The sequence below is a fragment of the Egretta garzetta genome, unplaced genomic scaffold (assembly GCF_000687185.1).
Source record: "Egretta garzetta isolate BGI_Z169 unplaced genomic scaffold, ASM68718v1 scaffold11, whole genome shotgun sequence".
Lineage (NCBI taxonomy): Eukaryota > Metazoa > Chordata > Aves > Pelecaniformes > Ardeidae > Egretta > Egretta garzetta.
Window position 1 is genome coordinate 875,451 of NW_009258621.1, and position 15,764 is coordinate 891,214.

General features: G+C 36.7%; 1 protein-coding gene across 4 annotated transcripts in view; it reads right to left on the reverse strand.

The window, feature by feature from the left end:
• The window catches only part of CDC42BPA (CDC42 binding protein kinase alpha), a 185,415-nt gene that overhangs the window by 69,117 nt on the left and 100,534 nt on the right, over nt 1-15,764 (reverse strand). For all 4 annotated transcript variants that reach the window (XM_035903628.1, XM_035903629.1, XM_009648187.2 and 1 more), the window contains exons 6-11: nt 9,468-9,561; nt 8,481-8,681; nt 7,640-7,888; nt 3,942-4,021; nt 2,750-2,916; nt 2,170-2,292 (exon numbers count right to left, since the gene is read on the reverse strand). In XM_035903628.1, coding sequence (XP_035759521.1) covers nt 2,170-2,292; nt 2,750-2,916; nt 3,942-4,021; nt 7,640-7,888; nt 8,481-8,681; nt 9,468-9,561 — 914 coding nt within the window. The remainder of the gene's footprint in view (nt 1-2,169; nt 2,293-2,749; nt 2,917-3,941; nt 4,022-7,639; nt 7,889-8,480; nt 8,682-9,467; nt 9,562-15,764) is intronic.

The window sequence follows — 15,764 nt, forward strand, 5'->3', positions numbered from 1 at the left end:
AACCAGAACAAATCCTTTTGGTAGTTTCCTCCAACCTTTCTCACTGGGTTTTTTCCCTTGCCGCAGGTAAGATACTGGACATATAATAAGAGATTCATCTACTGCTACTTGTGTCTGATTTCTCTCACATAAAATGCAGACATTTTCCTATTTTGATTGACAAGAGGAATCAGATTTGTCCTCCCTGTTTCTATGAGTTCTAGTTCTGATACCTAACAGTATCGATCAATCTTTCTAATTTTCCTAAACAAAAAACATCTTGCTGTAATTCCCTTCTTTCTCTTTGAAGGTATCTCCGCTCTCAAGATCCTATTTTGAAGAAACCACTATGGAGCAGGATAGCAGAAGTCTTATGCTATGAATCACTACGAGAAAAAAATTCTGCTTCATTCAGAGCATCAAATCAAGAATACTCAGTATTAGCAGCTTGCCTTTAAAGTAGGGCAAAAAGATTATTAGCTAAAAGGACAGCAAATTGGTTCTCTAACAGCTATACTCAACATCGTGGTACAATAGAAGCTCTCCCCTGGAATTTCTTAAAACATGAATTGCCAGAATCTGGGAGAGCAAGGCTGGAAAAAGATGGATTTGGATATATTGAATTTCCTTAAATCTTTCCCTAAGTTTCCAGTAGCCTCTGCAAAAACACAGGGTTAAGTAGATCTTTCCTTTTCGACTAGTTTGGGACTTCTAAAGAAAGACAGTATGACATTAATTAAAGAAAATCAGCTCTCTAGCTGCACAGATTTCAAAAACACTTTTCAAACTTCAAAATACTGAGATACTTGATAGCCAAATCTTTAGTTATCATAAAATCTTCATGAACTCTCAGAAGCAAAGGAATTAAATGGAAAGTTCAGTTTTGTAAGAAGTGATAGCTCGTTGACAGCAGAGCTGAGAGCTGGTTCTTCCCCCTCTTATCTCCCATTCCTCGTATGCTCCTATTGCCCACCTTGTGCTGATTTATCAGACTATGAGTTGACTAAATTCTCTGTATCTAGATAGTTCTTTCCTTGTTTAATTGAGTCAATTAAACTCAAGAGAGAGTCCAGGGCATGCACAGAGAAAGGAGGGGCCACATAGCTGCAAGCAGGACCCATTTTGATGGCAGAGTTTTGTTTGGTCATTTCTGCTGCTCATGGAGCTGCAGCGTTACAGCCCATAGCGTCCTCTCTCATGGAAAACACCCTTCACTTACTCCCTGACACTTGGAAAACTCAGTATCACTCTAGCTTTGTGCACACAGCCCACCTCCCACATAACCCACACTTTTCTAAAAGTGCTCTTCCAAGAAAATACTCAGAAAACCACATGTCCAGTTTGTACTAGCCTTTACTCCACATCCAGTTACAATGCACTAAGCAATAGCCCACTATAAACCACTGTGGTTTCAAAGAAAATATAAATACAATCAAAATTGTGATCACATCTCACAAATTTGGCCCTTCCAAGCAACATTCAACAGAAAATGAGATCATGAAAAATAGCCATCGATGTTTAAATCATAACAAATCACCCTTCCATTAAATATTTTTAAGACTACTGAAACTGCTAGGCTAAAGTCTTCACCCTTCATGTTTACTCACATAAACAAGAAACACCACCTTCCTTCCTGCCAGTTTACTACCTATGTACCTGCATACCAGAGTGCAGAGATGTACAAATCAAGGAATACTAAGGTATGCTATAGGGAATATGACTTCTGAAAGGACTGCAGTGACTTTTGATACTGACAAAAATAACTGAAGAAATGCTCCATCTGCTCTTGCAGTACACGTTGCAGGACGAAGGAAAAAGGGGTGGTGGTAGGGGAAAAGGGTAGTACACTAAGGAAATTGGTCATGGTTTCACAGATTCTCAGGTAGAGCCTGATTCATATCCACATAAATTAGCAACACTGCAATTTAAAACTAGTGGAACTTTACCACTATTAATAATAGCAGAAGTCACTCAAATCTTCCTTCTCCCTTGCAACTGGAATTACTGACATACTGAACATTAAGTTGAATATGCAGAGAATATTGAGCTATCAGTGAAGAGCAAAGCATAAAATGAGAAGTAAAAATAGACTGGAAGACTCTTTTAGAAAGCAAAGTGAAACCAACATTACATTATGAGAAAATTGTCAAAATATTGCTTCCTGTCACAGTTTTTACATTAACAACATACCTGTTACCTGTTTCTTCAACTTTTCGATTTCTTCTTTCAAACTTTTAATTTCTAAATCTTTGCTTGCTGTTATAGGGCCATCCACCGTTGAATACTGCAGAGCCTGGACTGTCTGGGTGGACTCTAGGAAAAGATGGAAGAGACAGGGACAAGTTACAGGCCTGACATCTGAAGAGGTTGAAAAGGTATCACTGATAAATTAACACATGCCAAAAAGCCCCTCCACTGAGGATTCTACAATTTGTAACTTCCAACTACTAAGTGCCAATTTTTCACTAACTGTCAGCTGGACAAACTAAGTTCATAGAGGTTTTAAGAATGAAATCTTTATGCCATAGTAACCAAGACATGTTGTGAACAAAGTTAGCATGTTATAAGAAGTTCCATACGTGGGATATTTCAGGCATAAAGAGTAACAGAAGTTTAATCTGTCAACTGAAATAATGAAGAGAATTCTTTTGTGCTAGAAAGCATTCCAGGCGGAATTTTTTTTTTCCCCCACAGTGTAAACCATACCTTACAAAGCTGCAAGCTAATCTAAGTCAAAAAGGTGATTGAATGATTTTTTTAATTACTATACCTTGCAGTTTTCTACTAAGTTCAAGTTTTTCCTGTTCTAGACGTCTTATTCTCCTCTCATAAGCTTCTGTTGCTAAACTATCCTCCAAAGTTCTTTGAATGCTGGCATCGAGATCCATGGATGGTGGTCCAGCTGTCAGTCTTAGACAGCTGCGGTCTGAAAGCACACTGGGGGTAAAAAATTTAAAAATATTGGATTTTACAACAGGCTGTGTTTAAAAAATTTTTTTAAAAATTATATCAAGCAATAAATAGTTGTTTAAATTGTTAATTACTCTGTAATTTATTATACAGTCAAACAATACCTTGGTAGTATGTGCTCATTAAAAATTGAATTTTTACCTAGCATGACTGATCTCCTCAATGCATTTTTGTTACATAAAAGTGAATGAACTCCTGATTAAAAATTATCATTATGAACAGCCTACTTAAGCTAGATAGGAAAAAGCAACAATCTAGATAGTTAGCAAGATTACAATAACAGTTTATTTTAAAATAACTAATGAAGTTTCCCAAACACTTTGAAAACAACAATCACAACAAATGGTGTGAAATTATCACATGAAATTATCACACAGGCTACTACTCATGCAAGCAATCCTTCTGAAGTCTACAGGACACGTGACATAACCAGCATTAAACACATGTGTTTGCAGAAACATAGGCCTGGTTTTTCAATGGTTGTAAACATTCTTAGTTTATTTGTTTTCATAAATGATGAAGGAGCATACATTGATTTCCTTGTTACTGTTTAATTTAGCAGTAGAAATTAACATGACAAATACCACATTAATACCAAATATCAATAAAAGTAATTTTTTTAAAATTTCCATTCAGTCTTATAAGAGTGTCAAAGGACTAGAAATAAAACTGTTTTTAAAGTCTAGTAAGTACGTTCTCTCCGAGTCCACACATCTGGTCTTAATTTTGTCATATGCAGTTAACTTCATACGTTGTCTGAAAACCACCTTTCTCAACAAAATTCCTCTGAACACAGGCGCTGACCTATAAATTCATGTAAATTTTACCTGCAGAGAGCTCATTCTTTTGGACAGACAGCATTTTAGATTACGGCCTAGTAATTTCCTCAATAAACCACATTCTTTGGTATATGTTTGCAGTTGGTTTCAGAGACAGAAGCTTAAGAGATTATGTAACTGTCCTATAGACAATTTTGGAACTCTTAAACTTACCAGCTACTTGTATATGTGAAACCCACAAATGGTAAATGATGGCCAGAAAATGCAGTGTGTGATGGTGGAGGCATTGTTTCCTAGAAGAATAATAGGACAGTTGCGTAAGTAATATCCTACTGGACTTAAAAAGATTTCTGAGTTTAGCCATATGTGAAGTGTTAGTGATAATATCATGTTAACTATATTCACAGTCATCCTTATCTATAGCCCAAATATGAAACGGCATCACCTAAATCTATTTATAATAGCATGCAATATACAAAAATACAGCACGCTGGCACAAAAATGCTTTTCTAATTAAATAGGCTATCGTTGGAGGAAAGCAGAATATTACACACATTAGAAGCCAGTTTATTCCTACTTTTTTCCAAGACGCTCTTAGTACAAAGAATACCACCTTTTATTCCCTCCTGTACTCCACTCTGCTATTTAGTCAGCAGGGCTTCCTGCCTGTAGATTTACCAACCCCACTTCTGAGCGGGCTATCTCTATTTGGAGAGAACAACAGTCAGACATTTACTAGAAAGAAGTAATACAACAAGGGTTTCTAATCCCATTAGTGCCTTGACCATTTCTTTCTTCATTGCTCCTTTTTCCTGCCAGACAAAGAACTAAAACCCAAGATAAATCTTTGAGCTTCTCCTCAGGCTAAAGTAACCCTGTTGCTGTATTATTTGAACCAACCCTGTTGCTGTATTATTTGAACCATTATAAGTTCTATATATTCTTAAATATCCTGTTAAAAGTTTCCTGTTTAACCCCAAGTTGCAAGGTTTTTCTTGCTATACCAGTGATGGCCTTAATGGTCATCAAAAGAAACTCCGTAAGATGATGATTATCACACTCAAAGTGTTAAAAGGTTCTAAATTTTAAGGAAAGGTAACATAATTATTTTTTTCAAACAAGCAAAAAAAAAAAAAGGCACCAGTTGTACATTTTTACATGTAAAACCCAACAGGAGAGAACAAACCTGTATTAAAAAGAAATCCAAAATTACCTTTTCAGTGGTGGCATCCGCTATATTACATCACAACCTTGACTTTTTAGTAGACAAAAATTTTCACATTGAAAAAGAGTTCCCAAAATAAAAAGCAACACCAATGACATAGCTAGATTGTGTAAGTACACCAAGTTTACATTGTTGTGCATTTTGGAAACTAACAATGAGACCAAATTACAAAGCCTTAACTTTCCACTAATTGATAATAAAAATATCAATTATTAAACATTACGGTCAGGAAAAGTAAAATTCTTTACTGCTTTGTATTTTCTTTTCATTTCATGGATTCAAGGTTCAAAACTATGTTTACAAATAACTTTTAAAAAGGCCAAATGCATAACTGTGTGATTTTTAAGAGCCCATTAAAACAGGCAGTTTTCAGTTACCATACAGGTAACAGTGTTGGTTCTAAAATACCATCTATTGATAATGATTTAAAAGTCTATAAAAGAATTTGTTTCTTTGCTGATTCTTTGGCAGAGATCGAAGTACTTATTTCCTGCTACTTGTGTGAATTTAACTGTATTATCATACTGACAAAATGATAACTGAATCTACATCTATCATGCCTATCATTAAGGCTACAAAACCAAACAATTAAAAGCTAACGACCTGCAGAGCTTAGGCTGCCTAATAACACTGTTTTGCCCTTTGTGTTTATGTGTACTTTCAACGTAGTGTTTGAATTTCATTATTTCATATATAATTTTTCCATGGGACCACAGTCTCATTCCAAGTTCAGGCAGAACAATAATAATCATGGCTTTTCAACATTGCCTTTTATCTTCAGCACTGGGCATTCCTCATTTGCTGTATGCCATTCAAACCTTGCAAAGAATTTAAAAGAAAAAAAAAAGTCTCATGGGCTTATCTGTGGTGCTGACCTCTGTATAGTAATGCAAGTATGTGAACTTCCCTCACAAGATGTGTATGAAAGGCGGCAGGGAAAACACCTCCAAGTTACATACAAGTATTTGAGGGGAAGCAATATTAAATAAAATGTCCACTAGCTGAAGCAAAAATGTAAAATATCCTCAGTCACGCAATGCCTCAGGCTAGTTTTTTTTCCGAGATGCTAGGTGCAAAAAAAAAAAAAAAAAGGTAAAAATATAACCTTGAATTAAACAAAACAAAAAACTACCTTCACATGTTTCAAATGAGGAAATTGAAAATGAAGCTCCAGAAACTAGTGTTCATCTCAAACAGTTCAATGGCATTGCTTTTCACCCCCCCAAAGTCTAAAGCAAATTAAGAATCGGACTCTGTTTTCACAACTGAGTCCAATAACTCATGACAGGAGAATTCTTTCTTCACCTGCAGCTCCCTGCTTCTTTACAATGGGAAAACATTCACACCGCCCAGGCACCTTCTGAGTGCTTCGGTTGGGAGATTAGGCTCTAAAAAGCCATACCCCTGGACTGGCCAACAACAGGATGTGTGAATAACTGCCAAAAGGTATTCCAGCTTCACAAACATGGCTTCACAAAGACTTGCTACACACAGCATCCAATTCCTGCCACACAACCCTGGCAGCTGATCCTGAACAAAATAATGTGCAAATAGGTATCTGAAGACTATAGAAAAAAAAAGTTTTAAGATAAAAATATGTTAGTTGTGAAGAGGAATGGTCAATACCAGATGCAAGTAAAGAAAAACTGAGGAAAAAATGGAAAAAAAATGCAAGTTGTCCTATGCAGCTAGACTGATTTGCTTTATTTTCCTATGTGAAAGGACTCTGAAACCTAATGCTCCACACCACATATGTCTACCACTGTATTTCCAATCAAAATGCATTCCATGTTTTACTGTGCAGTTGGAGGAAAGGGAATGCAAATAATGATCATCCTGCCTATATCAATTCACGTTGTCTATCATGTATCTGCAGGTACAGGAAGCTCAGTGGAACTGAGATGCACAGACAGTTCAGAAAACAAAAGCAAAAATGGTGAAAATGCTTCACCTGGCATGTAAACAGAAGGTTTCTGCATCTTGTAACAAACACCAAAAAAAAAGTACTTCCAAGGAGGCAACACAAGGCATTCCTCTGATGCTAAGACCTCTATCATCTGTCAAAGTTCCCATTCAAAAGCACAGAAACACTAAGGTTGTCAAAAATCAGTAGTTGCAAAGCTTTTTAAGCAAAGGCAAAATAATTTCTTTCTCACTAAGATTGTTCCTGAAGAAATGGCTGTAACATTTCTCCGAAATTTCCCAAAACTCAAGTCAGAAAACAAACTGGAAAAATTTTAGTGGGAACAAACTGAATGGAATCTGACAAAGATATGAGCAATTAGAATAGAGCACCACAATAAAATGCATTATGAAAACTCAGTACAAGTCTCAACAATGCTCTACTAGAAATACTGTGTTTTGCAGACTATCTACATGTAAAAATACTATTCTTTTTAAGACCTGGACACACTTGCTACCGCAAATAGCAGACATCTGTGTTAGTTAAACACATGTAAAGTTACAATGAATTTACAAAACTGAAATGAAGTTATCTTTACACATACATGTTTGGAGGAACAGCCTCCGAACTATGAACGTATTCCCCTGCCCAGCTCTTCAAAGTAGCACTTTGTTGTTTATGCAGAACACAGTGAACACACTGAAACAAACTGCCATTTACACATATTTTGTTGTAAAATAAACTACAAAAGCAGATTTGTCAAGATGTTAATTCTATACTTACAGAATTTTTTAAGCAATCATCATCCACATCAAAGTTTGATGTATCAGTGGGGCTGCTGACTTCTGGGATGTAAGGTGCCTCACAGTTTCTAATGTTGTCCCAATCAATCCCAGCAAAAAATGGATGGTTCTTAAAGTCCTCTATCCCATTTTGTCCAAGTCGATGTTCTCTGCTACAAATGAGCCTTCTGATGAGGTCCTTTGCACTTTCAGAGACATCTGTCACTTGAGCAGGAAACTGAAACCTCTCCTTAAAGATTAAAATAAGAAAATAATTTATTACCAAGAAAAAGTTGGAAACATCAGCCTTCATAGTGAAAATTATTATGTAGAAAAAGAGATGTGCAAATACTCTGGTTCTTAAATATATGCAGTAAGGTTTCTAGCAAAAAGACTTCCCCAAAGGATAGAAACTATTGGAATTGTTTTCTCTCCTAGTTTTTCTTCTTTATTTAAATTTCTCTTACTCTGTTTAATTCTACAGCTACCTCCATGTGGAAGAACATTTAAGAATCTTCTGCATAAGCCAACCAGTGGATCCCGCCAGAAGAAAGTAACACAAAAGGAGTGATGTAATGCAGCCAAGATTTACTCCATAAAGTGAACTAACAGCCATGTTTCCGAATCCAGATTTTTAGTTTTGAACTGCTTTATCCTAAAGCAAAGCCATCTGCAATCCATAACCATAAACTTACTATAAGGAAACATATTTTTTGTTCTATGTTTATGAACATCAACACAAATAGTACATAGAAACTAATTTTCAAATAAGCTTCTGAGTTACCCTATTACCCTTATTAAAAATTAGCTTAGAGAGACACAGAAAGAGAAAGTGCACTAACTTTGTGGTTCATTATTTTCCCATAGGTCTCCACCAAGGATTCAGCATAAAAGGGCGTTTCTCCATAAAGCATTTCATACATGCAAACGCCTAGGGACCACCAGTCACACTCGGGCCCATACTTCCCTTTTCCATCTTCCATGGCCTGCAAGATTTCTGGAGAGATGTAGTCTGGTGTTCCAACTGCCACTGAAGATTGGACCTGCAGAAGTTACATTTCCAGGACTAAAATCAACTTCCATTGTTACAGACACTGCTGTTTGTGGCACTGGCACTGTGCATGCATATATAAATTTAGTCTGGTGGTCTGGTTGTAACAATAACAACTAAACACAACAAAAAAGCTTCTAAATTCATAAAGAAATATATAAGCATCCAAGGTACCACCTTAATAGGCATCCCAATAACATACTTCTGCTCAACTCTTACAAATATTTAACAACAGAGAAAGAACAAAACTGTCAGTTCTTAGGCTTAAGAGTTGTTATTAAGTAATTATAGATTAGGTAATCACATATATTAAGTCAAATACTTTGTAACACTCTCGGATATGATTAACACACTGGAAATACATTCTAGTCACACTTACTATATATACTGTGCATGTTTAAATATACTACTAAAATATGATTATATGCTAATTGTATCTCATCCTGCTTATACTAGGGCTTACATTTTCAATCAAGATTAGAGCTCAGAGCTCAAAACCGAGAGATTCATAGTTCATCAACAAATGCCTACTTGGTACTGAAAGTGCAGCTTCTCTTCTTTTATTCATGAGTTGACTATATGCATCTAAAAAGCTTTTACTATACAGCAAAACCAAGCAAAGCGCAGTCATATTTTGAACTGAGGTTAGTTACATACCAATACCATTACAATTCCACTTTGTTTGACATAGGGCACCTTTTCTCTTAGCACACATTTTAGCAGCTAGCAAAGGGCTGAAGAAAAGGTGTTTAGGAATATATTATTCTTTCTAATTTACCGTTCCATCTTCCATCAGTTTCAGACAAGAACCAAAATCTGCTAATCGAATATGTCCATTCATATCCATCAAAATGTTGTCTGGTTTAATATCCCTGCAAGTAAAACACATCTCACAATTAGTACAAAAATGTATTGCATAACATATAGTCCAAGCGTTAACTCTGCAACATCCTTATCATTCAAACCCAGCAACAGATCAGTAGAAGGAACACAATCACTCATCATATGATGAAATTTGCACCAGGGACATTGCATGATAGGGACTGTGGATCAAATCATATAATGCCTGTTGATTTTAGTAAGAATCGCGTGGTCAGATTCGTCTCATCTCTCGCAGGTAGGAGAATCTTACTCACTCTGAAGTTTTGTATGTAAAACTTTTAAATCATCTAAAGAATTTCAGTGAAGAACTTGCAAGTGAAAGATGCACACTTATACTGGAGCAGTAAAACATTCCTAAGTTTTACTATAGAACAAAGCTCAACAAAATCCTAAAATAACGCATTTTTAAATTTAGTGTCTCTCATCAACATTTTTCTCTTGTGTACATCTCAGCTCCCTACGTACGTCTGCCATACCTCTGCTAAAATGACCAACAAAGCCATTGTACACACTGCTGCAGTTCCGCTCGGCCAAATTCTACAGCTGTCTCATTCAGGTCATGACACATAGGGAAAAATCTTTCTAAGCAGGCAATATAATAAATACTCCTTATTTTGAAAATTTGACTCTTATTTGTCTTGTGTTTTACAGATACCTGAGTATACTGCAATACACACAGATACGCAGATAAAGTGTGTGCCCCCAGTACGCAGCTGACTAGGGTGAAAGCATCCATGCTCTCTAAGTTACCAGAGAGGCATTTCTTGTTCGACTTGCAAAATAAGTTCAAATGTTGAAATTCCTTTCCATTAAAGTACAGTTATTAGAAATACCCATTAAGCTACATTTTCAAATATATGACACTATTACATTCTTACTCTAACCTTATCTATTATGTTCAAAATGTAAAATACAACTTTATGAATAAAGTACTAATACTGCTTTCTCGGTGAACAGTCAGTTATAAGACATAAGATCAAATCCCCTAAAATAAACAAAAAAACAGTGAAGCCCTGACTTTGCTGCATTCCCCTAACAATCTATAAATGAATATAATCAATCACTTTGCAGACAAATTTCAAAATACTCACAAGCTGAGATAATCACATTGCACATGAGAGCAAGGTTTTGTCGGGTTTGGGTTGTTTGGTTTTTTGGCTTTTTTTTTTTGGTTTGTTTTTGTTTTTGTTTTTTTTTTAGCAAAACCTGAGTTCTAAACAATGTTTACTGAGAATTTATAATGGCAAAAAAAATTAGAACCACACCTTGAACAACATTACAGAAGCAGTGGCAGGAAGATGTCACACTGAGTGACAATTAATATGGTAACAGCATGTTATTTTGAAGAAAAGTACTTTCTGATTTGTGTTTTCCGAAGAAAAGCAGGCAATGGCCCATGCTGAAAACAAATTTTAGCCACCTTCCAAACATGCAGAAACATTTACAACAAAGTAAAAAGCAAACACTACTTAAGAAATGATACTTTCGCATCTCGCAACTGAGCATAGACTGTTCTTCACAAACTAAATAATATAAATTAACTGAGTCCATTCCCTAAGTAACATTCTTCCCCTTGATTTTTGCTGACACTGAATATGTCAAAGAATTGCAACCTCCAGATTTAGATAGTTTTATTTATTTTACATTCACCCACCAAAAACATTCCTTACACATGCTCCTAAATAAAAACAAGCACATGTTATTGAGACCTCTGGAATTATAACTTCAGTTTAAAACACTTTGCAAAAACATGCACCTAAAAATCAAGTTCCTCTTAAAAGCTGGACCTAGTTCAAGCTAAACAAAAACACGAGTCACCCTTGAGGCTCCATTTATCCATGTTCTATCTTTTAATATATTCCCAAGAGAAATAATAATAACAATCATCATCATACCAACCTCCCCCATTCGATCTCACAAAACAGCAGAAAACATGAAAAATCTCACTCTGTTGTCCACACTGTGCAAAACCAAAGCTGCAAACAACACTGAAAGCACTCAGAGGAACAACTATTTCTTGCAAAGTGAAATTTGTGAGGCTCAGTAATAACTTCGTAAGAACAATTTTTGTCGTTAAGGAAGGAAAAAAAAAAAAAAAAAAAGGAGACCAACTTAATGCATACAAATTCTTTTCAGCTCTCCTAACAGAGGTATGGATTATGAACAACTGTTCTGAATTCAACTGAACTATGCTCTAAAAGACAGTCTGAAAGACAAGAATTGCTGGCACCTGCAGAGCAGAGTAGGCTACAAGCAAAAGGGAAGTTAAGAAAACTATGAGCCCCAGAGGGGAACAAGGAAGGGGAGTAATTATTGCCAGTGTAACTGAAAAGTTTGAAGGTGGTGATTATGAGGAAAAATAATATGTCATAAAACCTGCATCTCTACTGTGCCTGCAGTGGTTAGATTCCACTAGAATTACAAATTTTGTTCCAGGTTTTTGTTTTGAACAACATTTGGCAACTCTCCTTTAGTGATCAGAACTGACTCTTCCATTCTGAACAGAGCATAGTCTTCTCTCTTCACACCCACTCCACATTCCCAGCTTATCCCAGTTTCTTCACTGTACGAACTTGTTCCCTCTTCCCACGCTTCCACCTTGGCTGCAGTTTTATTCCTATCATCCCCTGCCTCCTAGACTCACCTCAAAAGTTGAGATGTCCAATCCTCCATGGCCTAGCAAACCCAAGTCTCCTCCCATTTTGTTTCCTTCTTTCACTCTCAGCTTCTTCACTCCTAAGTCCCAGTCTCCCTGCATGTACACATTTAACTAACGGGGTTTTTTTCTCCATTCTCAACTGTCACTTCCCAGATTCCCTTCCCATTCCCACCACTTTCCTATTCCTCTAATCCTTACTATCCTCTTTCCTCATGTCCAGTTTTTGTTCTGTTGCACAGGAATCCTCTTTGGCACCAAAGAGCCCTCACACTATCTTTAGTGTCTATTTATCAGCATCTCCCAAAATTGCAGGTCAGGTTCCTTCTTTCTTACAGCTCTGAAACTGCAAACCTACAGCAGAAGAAAACTGAAAAGCATTTAGGGACCAAACTCTGCATGTGGTTGTTTGAAACTTGTAACAACTGGCATATCGGGGGGGAGCGGGAGGGAGGGGGTGGGTGGAATTATAACCTGGAAATATCTAGGTGGGGGGAAGAAGAATGAAAATATGTCCATGACTCAAGGAAGATTCTCTCCTGGATTTCAACAATACCTCTATATCCCAGAGCTCTCACAGGGCTTGTAAGAGTAATTATTTTATTACTTTAAAATCTACATAGGAAAAGCAATGCACGTTTCTTGATCTTGTTCCTGGAAAGAGAAAACACTTACTGCTTCAGGCAGATACTACACAAGGAAAATTCCAGGCCAAGTAGCTAAAATCTGGCAAAAGTAATGAGGAAATTACGAAAAGTTACATGGTTTAGTGAATAGACCACTGGGCTGAATCTCTGTAGATAGGAGTTACTGGATGATTGTGGGCAAACCATCTCAACATTATTCAACGATAACACTGGTGCTCAGTCAAGCAACTAATATTATCTGGCTAGAAGACTATGAGCTCTAATACTCTAATAACCCTGTAATTAGTTCACTATAATAAAAGAACAAGGTCTGCTCACTTGAAATATGAAATAATAATTCAGTTTTAAGAAGTACAAGCATTTGGAAGCCATTTTATAAACCAGATTTATAATGGGAACAAGTATTGAATTGGAGGAATTGCTCTGACACCACTGTGCCCTCTGGAGACGCTGAGTTCTACCATGTCCCAGACAGTTCAGCCCCACTCTCGAGAGCTGCTTCTGTGGGAAGTCCAATGTACAACAGGTACAGGTTGCCAGTTAGACCTGGTACAAATCAAGTTAATACAAGTTCTTCAAATGTACTCCACAGTGAATTAAGGGGACAAGGATACCCAGCAAACCCAAAGAAATACAAACCTTCCTTAAATCAACTTTTCTGCAGCATTGCCACCTGAGGATGTGAACTGAGCAAAGACTGCTGTTGTTTTTTTTGAATGAGTGATATACCAGCATCAAAGGAGCTAGAGGTCTGGACCAAATAAACTTCTTTACAAACACATATGTCCGTTTAAACCACGACTCCAACACAGAGTATGGGAGTGCCTTCTATTTTTCTGAGCTGCACTGGCCTTGACTGTAGGAGAAAATTAGCACTGCACAGCAGCTCAGATAAAGTGATGCTCTTTGTATTTGTTTTGCAGACTTTCATTATTTGCTTCTGTTCATCTGGAGAATGCTATAGGAATAAATAGTCTGCGTGGTACTGGACACTTCACTTGCACAGAAAATGAGCGTGGAGGCTCAGGAAAAAAATTTGAAAAATCTTTAATCAATCATTTTTCATAATGCTTCTTGGTTTAATCTGGGGACCTGTTCTTCGTATTGGCATGTTTACCTGGATGACTTCACTCACCTCTGTTTAAAACAGTTTACGTTCTTAAGCCGTAATTAAAACCCAAACATTTTACATACTAACTGGGTTAATATAAACAACATTCTCAAATGGGACTACAGCAGACATCTGGATTATTGCCATTCATTTTGGTTTCTCTGTTAATGAGCCAGAGTAGAATTTCATTTGTTCAGTAAGACTCAAGAAAAAGTATTCCCTCTGAGACGTGCTAAATCCATAGCACATTCCAGCTGTAAAACAAACTAAGACTTTTTAATATATGCGAATGTATTTTTTTTTTCCTGGATTCATTTCTGATACTACACAAAACTTTAGGAATTGTGAGGTCTTGCATATGGAAATTTGGACTAGACAACCTCCTTAAGTTTCTTCTAACTTCAATTATCTGAACATCTTACGGTTTCAAAGTATACCTGTTCCTGAGGTTCATCTATGCCATTCTTTGAATCATTGAATCAATGTTGTTCAGTTATTTGCAAGACCATATGGAGTTCCTCAGGTCTACAGATCAGGAAGCAGCACATTCCAGAAGTTTCTTAATTTTGTTTCATGGGCAGCCTCATGGAGGCAGGGGATCAGACAAGCAGAAAGGAAGATACATCAAAAACAGAGTGACATTTAATGCAAGAACTGTAACACGATGTTACAGTGGTGTCAGACACTATCAAAAATTATGCCAAAGGACCAACTCATGGGCCCACATATTTAAGTTTACACAATAAAAACCCTTCTGGCATTAAAGAGCTTGTGACCAGTAGAGATCCCTCTTCTTGGTAACTGTACAGTTATGAGGCAAAACCTGCTCACTTTGGTTATTCATTCATTATGTATTTATTCTTTCTTTCAAAACAAAAATAACCATGAAGAAATGGAAGAAAAGGTGAGGCCCTCTCTGTAACTCATATCAACAGAAGGTGGCCAGATGGTGCAAAGGGACACCTCTCAATATGTCCAATACGTCCTCACTGGAATAAACATTTCAGATGCTAATGGACTGTCCTCACGTACACAGCTGAGCTCTTAAAAAAGCAGCAGAACTGAAATGACAATAAAGGGGCTTATGCGGTTCTAAATTCAACAACTGCCGCGTGAGCTGAGCCTGGAGAAAGAAATGGACCTGTCTGAAATCCAAGGAGCAATTTGATAGCTGAGCTACCAGTTTATGTTAGCCCACTGGATAAGAAAGGGATAATTTGGAGAACAAATTTTTACTTCTAATGTTAACATTACAAAAGCATGGAAATTAATTAATTTTCCTCAATAGGTCACACAACCCAAGACATGCTGTCCTTGAACAGTAAAGAACAAAGTTAATAGCTTACATTTAAATTATTTTTCTGTGAAATCTTCACATGGATTTTTTTTTTAATGCTACCAATGCAAATTAAAATACCAGCAGATGAGAAAAATAAACTCGTTTCAGGTGCAACTGCTGGCCCAGAGAAAATGATCCAGACAACTTATTACTAATTGAGGATTTCACAGCACATTATTTTCTCGTTATACATGCAAGAGCATTCCCCAAAAGTATAAATCAAAAGGTTGAAAGCAGACATCATTGGTTATAATTATCCACTCTTAAAACACGAAATGTTGTCCTTTGCCAAGTTACCTACTCTAAAAAAACATAACCAAGATCTTACTGCCAGAATGCCTGGACATTTTATCCAAAATTCCTTCAGATCACAGCATTATCCTCAGTCAGGACAGAAGTTTGGCAAACTGTTTATTTCACTCCCTTCTGTTGTTTCAGGC